The sequence below is a fragment of the Prosopis cineraria genome, unplaced genomic scaffold, assembly GCF_029017545.1.
Source record: "Prosopis cineraria cultivar Desert tree isolate PC_DT_omini unplaced genomic scaffold, ASM2901754v1 PC3, whole genome shotgun sequence".
In the NCBI taxonomy this organism is placed as follows: Eukaryota; Viridiplantae; Streptophyta; class Magnoliopsida; order Fabales; family Fabaceae; genus Prosopis; species Prosopis cineraria.
In genome coordinates, this window is record NW_026555334.1 from 38,537,299 (window position 1) to 38,547,038 (window position 9,740).

The 9,740-nt window shown below is 34.7% G+C and overlaps 2 protein-coding genes across 5 annotated transcripts; one reads left to right on the plus strand and one right to left on the minus strand.

Annotated features, from left to right (window-relative positions):
* Nucleotides 1-942: 942 nt before the first annotated feature.
* On the minus strand, nt 943-3,803 carry LOC129306161 (protein FAR1-RELATED SEQUENCE 6-like). 4 transcript variants are annotated; one of them, XM_054946568.1, is made up of 3 exons: nt 3,579-3,803; nt 3,320-3,415; nt 943-3,212 (listed from the first exon to the last, which is right to left on the minus strand). In XM_054946568.1, exon 3 carries the CDS (start codon nt 3,207-3,209, stop codon nt 1,155-1,157), a length of 2,055 nt encoding a protein of 684 aa, XP_054802543.1. In that variant the 5' UTR covers nt 3,210-3,212; nt 3,320-3,415; nt 3,579-3,803; the 3' UTR covers nt 943-1,154. The 4 variants fall into 4 exon arrangements, with proteins under 4 accessions (XP_054802543.1, XP_054802544.1, XP_054802540.1 ...); XM_054946569.1 differs by having other exon boundaries at nt 943-3,227; XM_054946565.1 differs by lacking the exon at nt 3,320-3,415 and having other exon boundaries at nt 943-3,175.
* Nucleotides 3,804-3,928: 125 nt separating this feature from the next.
* LOC129306162 (protein N-terminal glutamine amidohydrolase) lies at nt 3,929-7,520 on the plus strand. The gene is made up of 6 exons (XM_054946570.1): nt 3,929-4,085; nt 4,933-5,038; nt 5,511-5,588; nt 5,726-5,853; nt 6,631-6,755; nt 7,096-7,520. The coding sequence occupies exons 1-6, from the start codon at nt 4,018-4,020 to the stop codon at nt 7,254-7,256; spliced, it is 666 nt and encodes a 221-aa protein (XP_054802545.1). The 5' UTR covers nt 3,929-4,017; the 3' UTR covers nt 7,257-7,520.
* The last annotated feature ends 2,220 nt before the right edge of the window (nt 7,521-9,740 follow it).

Sequence of the window (9,740 nt, forward strand, 5' to 3'; positions counted from 1 at the left end):
TTTTGACAATCACTTGATTAAATTAAATAATTATTATACTTATTGAGTGAGTAGTTTGTAGACTATATTCACGGCTCCTTCAAAACAACACCAATTCTTTATCTGGGCATCGAAACATTGGGCAAGACAGCAAATACTAAACGACGCTTCACAATTGCTTTCTTTTTGTTTTTTTTTTTTTTCGTATCTATTACTTCAGTTTCCATTTAGAGAATAAAATTACCTAATTATCACATACCAATTAAACTAATTAACAAAGGCATGGCATCCATTTTATTTGCCAACCTTTAATAGGGAAAACGTTTACAGCAAGTCATTTCATACATTTAACAGAGGCAGATTGAAAATAATATCAAACATTCCTCAAATTTTGTAATTTATTTTATAAATATAAATAGAAATAAATATTTCCTCCGATCCTATTTATAAGTCATTTCTACCAACCTCATCAATAATAATACAATAAAAGTATAAGGAATAAAAGTAAGTAAAATTTCAAATATAACCCTTAAATAAAAAACAAAAAGTAAATCAATTATATAATATTATTTTTTCTGTCTTTCTCTTTCTTACTTTTTAAAGATAATTTGAGAATTTCAATTTGAAACAAAACAATTTCATCAACAAATGACTAACAAATGACTTATAAAGTGGACTAGATTATATTTTTAAAAAGTGACTTACATCCTGGACCAGAGGAGTACCTTTCAAATGGAAGGAATAGATGGCAAGTGATCTTTTCCCTGTGCTTGTATCTCGATGAGTTTTTCTATGCCAATATGAACAATCTGCAGCCATTTTTTTTAATTTTTTTTAACTATATCGTTAAAAGAAGGAATTTAATAAATTCTATATATCTATACATATATTTGGCCAGCATAATAAATTCGATATTAATACCTGCAACTTCTAACGGCAATATATTTACTCTCGCAGGTTGCATAGTATGAAAAATGGCTTTCATAACGGAAGCTCTTAGGCGTCTCTAATTACATCGTGAAGTGCACTTTCTTAGGGATGCAAACAATGCAAATTTACATTTGCTGCAGATCAACTTTCCTTGCATTTACATTTGTCCGTAACACTATGCATGTAAAAGAAATATTCCCCTCGTTGCATGCAATCGATAAAATGAGTGTATTCTTACTTGTATTTCAAGAAGCACCGTTAATTGCACAGCTTATTGGTGCTGCCGCCTCGGATGAGTTTCTCATATGGCTTGCCCATGCTTCCAGTTTCTCCTTCAAGTCACAAAGGGTATTACTTACAAAAGCACTTGTTTCCTCAAATTCAGCAGCGACTTCAGCAACAGAGTCAAATTGCTTGGATAACAAATCAAATCTTTCCATTCGAGGTTTGAGTTGTTTAACATTGTAACTGGTCCTAACATATGCATGTCTCCTCTTTAGATTTGTTCTCCATCTATCCAAAACATACTTACATGGAATCTCTTTAACTCGCTCTTGGGACAGTACAGCAAGTGAGTGCCTACAAAGTATTCCTTTGAACTCAAACATGTGGCAGCCGCACTTTACATCATAGTTTACCCTGTCAAATATAACTCCAAACGAAGCTTCTTTGGCTTTGCCTTCTACTATCACATCTTCAATAACATTATAACGACAAACAGAACCTTCGTCATGAACAACAACCATGTTACAATCAGCCTTTCCAACAAATTCTCGCTGAACCTCCAAGAACTTTGCATGAGTGTATGCAGTCTGAAACTGCCGCTCAAATGGAGACTTAGTAGCACAAGCAAGAGTAATACAAAAAGAACGGAAATCAGCTTCAAACTCTCTCTCTGCCCTGGTTTGCAATGCATTATCATATACATCAAGAAATTGTTTCAGCGTACTTTGGCAACCAACAAATCCATCGAAAAAAGGATGCATGATTTCACCAAATCGAATAGTAGACATTCCAGCCCAAAATTCACTCTTTACAAAGGTAGGCACCCAACGATGTCGCTCAAGGTACAACTCATTTAACCATTCACTGTCCTCTAGACCAAATTCCTTCACAGTTGTTTTCCAAGTCATCTCAAATTCATTGGGAGTGAGCGAGTTATATATAGCATTTTTTAAACGACAACTTATCAGCTTGTAGTCAGCACGTTGACCTAGCTTTTCAGGAAATTTTTTCATTATATGCGATAAACACCAACGATGTCGAGCAAAGGGGAATACAATTTTAATTGCATTTTGCAAAGCCTTGCATTCATCTGATATGACGCCTTTTGGTGAAACACCACACATACAGTGTAACCATGATTGAAACAACCAAACAAATGACTTTGTGTCCCTGCATGACATCAATCCACAACCAAAAAGTATAGATTGCCCATGATGGTTCACTCCAACAAAACATGCGAGAGGTAATTTGTATTGGTCAGAGAGATATGTTGTATCCAATGTCACCACATCACCAAATGACTTGTACGCAGCTCTACTCCTAGCATCAGCCCAGAAAACATTCCTCACGCATAAATAATCATCTAAATCAATCACATAGAAGAAATTGCAATCTTGTTCTTGCATGCGCATGAAATATTTATAAAGAGCATTACCATCTCCATCCACACCAATCAACCGGCCTCCAGTTCGGATGTAGTTTCCACAATCATTTGGACTCAATGCCACATTATCATAAACCCCATTTCCAACCGCTGAAGATCGGAAGCTCTTGTTCATCTGTGCTTCAGTTTGATCTTCCGGGTCTAGTTTTCTTTTAGCTCGCATATCAATATGAACATTAAGGTTGACCTGACCAGGACTCAGTTCATGATTGTGATTAAGTGTAACTGTTTGAATACGGTAAAATCCATCTTTACATAAAGAAACATTGATCCTGGCTTCACACTTCTGTTTCCTTGATGGAACACTTCTAATGGGATTTCTTCTCATGTTTCTTCTAAATCCTTCTCTGGAACATGCAAGTATAAAATATCCAACCTTACCATCAGCTCCCTTCCTTGAGGTTCTTGTCATGACGCCGAAACCTACTTGGTTGGCATATTTTGTATAATATGATTTCACCTCATCCTCCGAACCAAATATCATACCGTTTTGGGGTGTAGGAACAACATCATTTTCATCTGAATCACGGATTTCTGGGCCACGTTCCTTTGGTGAATGATAAGCCACATCAACTTCACATTCATTGGCATTAATGTCTAATGGAATAAGTGAATCAGCGTGGTTAGCCATTTCCTGTAAGACAAACAACTATTTCAAAGTTCAAGAAATCAATAATCTTTGGGTTATTTACTTCAACTTGGAAACTTTTGTTTAGTTCAGAATTCGATTCATAACGTTACCTTTTATACATTGAATTATCACTAGAGGGAGATACAACTAAGTCTGCTCTTCAACATAGTGACTTAATGCTGGCCGCAAAATCTTTGGATTATTCGCTACCAAATTTAAAATTAACCATTATTACATGTAAAACCCAACAACTTTTAGCTCAATTCAGAATGAACATAGAAAATAAAACACTTCACCAGACCCCCAAAAAAGTCAAGTATCAATATAAAAAACACCAAATTAGTAGAGTTGCTGAAGACAGAAACGTACCGAGAATGTCAAACAGCTCAGAAATACCACCGGGGCTTATCATGAAAAACGCTAAATATTCTCCTTCCGTGCCCTAATTCACTTCTGCAGCGTGAGAACTGTGCTTGATCCTTGCCGTTCTTCAATCCCCCCGCCTTCACAAGGGTCAACAAGGTTCATTGGGCAGACCCAATTCCGATTCGGGAACGAACTGAGATACGCACTGGGTGGAGGCAAATCATTGAACGCAGCGTTTTGATTTATGTGAAGCAACGTGGGCTGATTTTATTTTTTTCCCCCCTTCAAAGCCCAGTTGGCCCAAGATGCCTTGAGACCCACGGAGATGAAAAAAATCCAGGCCGCGGAAATTCGAGGCAGAAATAGTACTAACAACTAGAAAGTGCTTGGACACGGACTAACTGAGAAGCATAATCGAAGCAGAAAGGCTACTGAACAAAGAATGACGACCTCTGCTATGGAACAAAGCAATTTGGATGTTTCTCACTTCCACCATACGCCTTATTATTGGTGAATCTCTATCTTTAGTGTGTGATTATTTTAGGTTTTTTTTTTTTTTTCCTGGATCGTGGTCGTGCAAAGTTTTTTGGGTGGCAATTGCTGATTATTGGAAAGATAACTATAGATGTTGATGAAACAAAGTTTTCACATCAATCCGAATTCATTTTTACAAGTTTACGCTTCTTTTGGTTTTGTTTTTGGTGTTAAACAAAGATTCGGGTCCGACTTTTGCGTTTTATTACTACCCAACATCTTGAGAAGTGGTAGTTTCAGTCGGTATCTGCTTTTGTTAAGCAACTTCAGATAGTCTTTCATTTTCTCTCTAATTTTCTAATAAAAAACTATTGCGAGCTGCATTTTGTAACTTGGAGCGAGGATTGTTAATGGCTTATGAGGCTCTCTATCTCTATTGATTTTATATTATATGTAAATATAAATATATAGATGTGGTAATGTGCGATACTTGTTGGTACTTGGCAGTTGTTTCAAGGAGCGTTTGCAATATAATCCATGTTATAACATCAAACAGCTTAATATTTATAATATTTTGTGTTATTACTGATTTATTATATTTATCAATAATATATCATTATATATTAATAATAAATTTTTTATAAATTTTTAAATTTTCATTGATAAAGCCCTTATATATATACAATAATAAAACCTTTATATGTTAATGATTAAGTTCTTGTATATCAATAATAAATTCTTTATACTCTCAAATTTTTAAAAATTTAGTTTATATTTTTTGGACACAATATTTTTCTGATATCCTTGTTTTAGAAGTTTTTATCCCTTCTGAAACTACAGCTGCTGTATCAACATATGATTTTCCGTCCCTGTTTGTTTGTAGTGAGGAGAATGTATACTTGCTTTGCAAGAAGTTATGCGCTGATGGAATAGCAGATGCTGACGGTTCGGACCTTTTTGTCGTTTTCATTTCCAATGAAAAGAAGCAGGCATGTTTTAATTTTATTTTTTATGAAACAACATTTCACCTGCTTATGGAGTGTTTTGTTGACCTTATTTGAATGGCACAATTTTTCGGACTAGAGTTCAGTTCTTCTTAAATATGCCATTTTTTTTTTATTTTTCGACGTCATTGATACTCTATTGATGGTGATGATGATGATGTAGAGCATATTCACGCGCACACGGAAGGTGTGAATGACAGAGAGCGCGCGCGCTCCTGTTCTTGCCAGTGAATTAGGGACTGTCAATAATTGCTATTTATAGTGTAGCCAGTGTTTGCCTCTTTCATATCTGCTGTTACTGTTGTGCTGACATGCAGGCAGGGTACTGAGAACATGTGCATTTATCTACACTGCCCCTTTTATACATCAGACAGTGTATTGGAGTTTCTTTTTATTTGTTCCAAATTCCAAAAATTCAATTTGCTTTTCATTAGTATTTGTTTTCAACTCTCTGTAGATTGCACTATGGCATCAAAAGGCTAGCAAAAGAGCAGATGGGATTGTTCTCTGGGATTATCATGTCATTTGCATTCAGGTATATCTAAACACGTTTTTACTGTGAATCAGTTGACAAAACCTGCTCACCAAGTTCTAGAAGCAGTACAAATGTTTATACTAGATTTGGTGATCAAAAGGATTTTTTATCATGCTTCTTTGTGATTGATATTCCAGAGGAAAAGTGCAGGCAACTCACCCCTAGTGTGGGACTTGGATTCAAGTCTTCCGTTCCCTTCACCTCTAGCTTCCTATGTGTTGGAAACAATCCGTCCATCTTTTCAACTGTTTCCCGATTATCATAGGTAATGCACCATCAGTTTTTCTGTGATTATGTTCTGCTTTATCAGCGTAATATGGTGCATTAAAATGTAGTCATGTTCATACTGCAATTGTTAGTCACATTTTGCTGCTCACTTTCTGTTTAAGTAATCTCTGAATCACCTGGTGAAGGCGCGTCAGCTTCCACCTTATAGAGTCCATGATTCCGTGCATGGCTGTATATCCCTGCTCATTGATGATATAAACAAGTCTTGATTAGCTTTTTTAGTTTAATTATTTCTTTTAGGGTCAGAGTCTCAGAGATGATAATTAGCTATTGTCATCCTTTGTGGGGTCCGTGCATGTTTTGGTTTTTGCCATCATAGGACCCTCAACCCAGTTGAACAGGATGAATACTCAGTTTTATTCTTGTTGAAAGATCAAGACTCAAGTTGTTTCTTTATTTCACCGGGATAGTTTAAATGTCTGATCAGTGTTCATTCTTAGCTGAATAAACAACTTTAAACTGCAATGGCTATGGCTGGTCCCAAAAAAAAAAACTGCAATGGCTATGGTTTTTTACATTGCGAATATTTGTGAATTCTTGGAATACTTGATTTAAGTACTAATGAATGCTTTTCAGAATACAACACTTGTACTGTCAAAATTTAGTAAACAATGATATCTCATTGGTCTTTGAAGACAAACCTTATTTTGAATTGATAAATAACCTTTATTGATGCATGAAAGACAAAATTATCATCCTAGCATGTTTTAACGCAAAATATTGGAGTATATGAAAAGGCTTCTCTGATTATCAGGTTATTCCGAATTGTGCATGCTCCAGTATTTCTTCGTTGTTTTGCATCTGATAGAAGACATATGAAAGACCCTGATGGAAAATGGATTGCAGAACCTCCTTTACATGAACCCATAGTTGCTGAAGGTAATGAGTGGCGACAATGTTAACAAATGGATCATCGTTGCTATAAGCAAAATCAAACGCATTGATTCAAATATTCTTTCATGACTATAGTTTGGTAAACTTAAATCCTTGGAAAACAAGGTTTCCCATAAATCTTTTCTATTTTATGCTCCTTGTTTTTTTAACATGAAGATTGATACTTTAGATCATATTCTGCTATATATCGGATGAAATGAAAGAATACCAATGGCAATAACGTATAATCATAATTTATGTAATTGGTATCAATAAATTTATTTTTCTAGATGAGCTTAGAGGCCCATTAATTTGTTTTGCTCATTAAGGAACTTTAACTGCGCAGATGGAACAGTGCACAACCTAAATGAATACTTCAACATATCTGATGCGGATGCTACAGATAGCGGCATTGATTCCGTCAAAGGCGCAATTTTTACTCAGAAATACGGTGTGGTAGCGAAGGAAAATCAGCTGGAAGAATTCTTTTCTGAGATCTTACGGTAGCCACCATTTGATTGCTAGACACACACTTGCCAATGGCGGTTTTAAATGTTAAGCTGCCACTTGCCAGTGCTTTACTCGGTTTTAAATGTTAAGATGCCGCAGTTCCTATCTTATTGTTTGTAAACATGGTTTCTCATGAAATGTTTTTAGTAGAAATTTGTGTTATTTTGTTGAGATTGCGGGGAAGGAGGGCGCCAGGGAAAACTCAACTAGCATCATCATGTATTTTCAAAGTCAAGGTTGTATATAAAATGTTTACAGTCACTCCTTTTGCCACCAGTACGTAACGTATCAAGATTATTCAAAAATTAAATGATGTGATTAAGTTTTAAACATCGTTTCTTTGCCCATTAATGATCTTCCATGGTAGAGGAACGTTGTCTCCCCCGACCCTTTTTCTGGAGTTGGTTCAAGTGAATCTAATCAAAATGTTTTACATAAATTCTAGGCTCTATATGAATTGTGTAACATCCTAAAAAATTTAATTTAAGATTAATAAGTTAATTAAGAACAAATCAGATGATTGAAAGTTAACTTAGATTAAAAGATAATGTATGGAAGGTTAATGGATTTATCGGACCTTAATTAGGGTTTAGAATTGGATTCTAGAAGGTATTGGGTTACATTTGAGCACAATTAAATGAACAGTGTTTGGAATATGAAATTTTGATTTTTGGCCATAGCCAAAGTTTTATTAGCTGCCGCTAAAACTTGATTTTTAAGCTTTTAGAATCGTATTCTAGTTCAGAAAATTAAAGAGTTAATTAGGAGTTCAAAGGTGAATGAGGAGAGCTTTGTTAGGGTTTATTGTGAGCGTCCAATTGAGTCTATTTAAAGCTTCTAATCACTTGAGTAAATCCCTAAAACCTCTTCTCTTTCTTTTTTGTGCATTTTCATCATGATTTTTGAGCAAGTCTTTGAAAATTCAAAAATGAGTGGTGAGTTTGTCTAAAATTTTGACTTTAATGGAATTAATGAGAGTTTATTTAAGTGTCTAACCTTTAGGTTATGATGCTATCAATGTTTTAGGATTTCAAAATGAGGTTTGGAGTAAACCTTAGAGCTAATTAGTTGAGTTAGGGAGGTTATAAGTTATTAGTAGCGTTAATTAGATTAATGAGATTCTAAGTGAATTAAGGGAACCTAAAAATGAATTTAGTTGTGGGTAGATGACCACAATGACATTTTTGAATTTAGGCTTTAATTAAAGTTAATTAGTTATTAATGATTATTGATGTGTTTGATTGTAAATTACCCATTGTTGGTGCTATTGAACTTCTGGGAGGCTTCATTAGATATTCACGAGTACTCTTAATTGGTAAATCAAGAGTTAAAATAACCGAGAATTTAATTATAGTATATCATTGTGTTTGCATTTACACTTTGAGCATTATTATGGATGACTTGAAATGAACTTACAGATGAATATGTTGATTTTAAACTATTACCTAAATATGAAACATGACTCATTGTGATGAAGTGTTTGGTGATCATATTTATATAGATATTATTTAGTATTTGAAATATGGATTGGGCTTTGATTGGTTGTGAGTTGGTTATATAACGAGCTATTGTAAACTATAGTGTACTGTAAACTGCAATAAGCATGCAAATTCTAGAAATTATGATGATGAATCACTATGATGTGCATGAGTTTAGATTTACATATATTGATTGAACTTGTATGATCATAATGGGTGGGAGATTATCCTAGTATAGTAGAGCGATTATGATAGAAAATCCATATGATGTAACCTCCATTGAGTTTGCGCATAATGGTTGGCATACTTCATTATTATATGTGCTTAGTATTACTGACAACCTACAGGTGTGGCATGAGTCAGGCACAATACTCAGTATCATTGATCCTAGATTGAATGGTGTGAGTCGGGCACTTTTAACACCTTGAAATTTGAGTAGGGGGAATCCATAAGTGGGGTGACCCTTATGGCCGGGTGAGTGTGGAAGCCTTTGGCCAGGTGACCCTTCACAATTGAAAAATGGGACTAGTCCTAGTCACATAAGCTAAACCTATATGAGATAATAGCCTATGGATTCGGTCAGATGATATAAAGAGTGGTATAATGTGGTTGCATTTGATCATATAAAACACATTATAAAGATGTATTGTGAATAATGTTAGTTTGCCTTATATGATATTAAACACTTAATTGTTATGATTGCCACACTTTAATATGTTTGATTAAAATACTTGGTTACTGAGATATTTATCTCACTCTTGTAGTTTAATGTTTACAAGTGAGGATCAAGCTAAGAGCAAAGGAGAGGCTTATGAAGCTAGAGACTGAGTAATCAATTGTAATGTTTCTAATTTTATCTTTTATGTATAATTTGAATACACTATTTGTCAACTAGAGGTCTTTCATATTAACTTATATTTGTTTGAAGTCTACTTACATTTGTAGTCTTAAACATTAAATTTAGTTATTTTTGAACTTTCTTAGCCATAGAAGGGTCCAAACC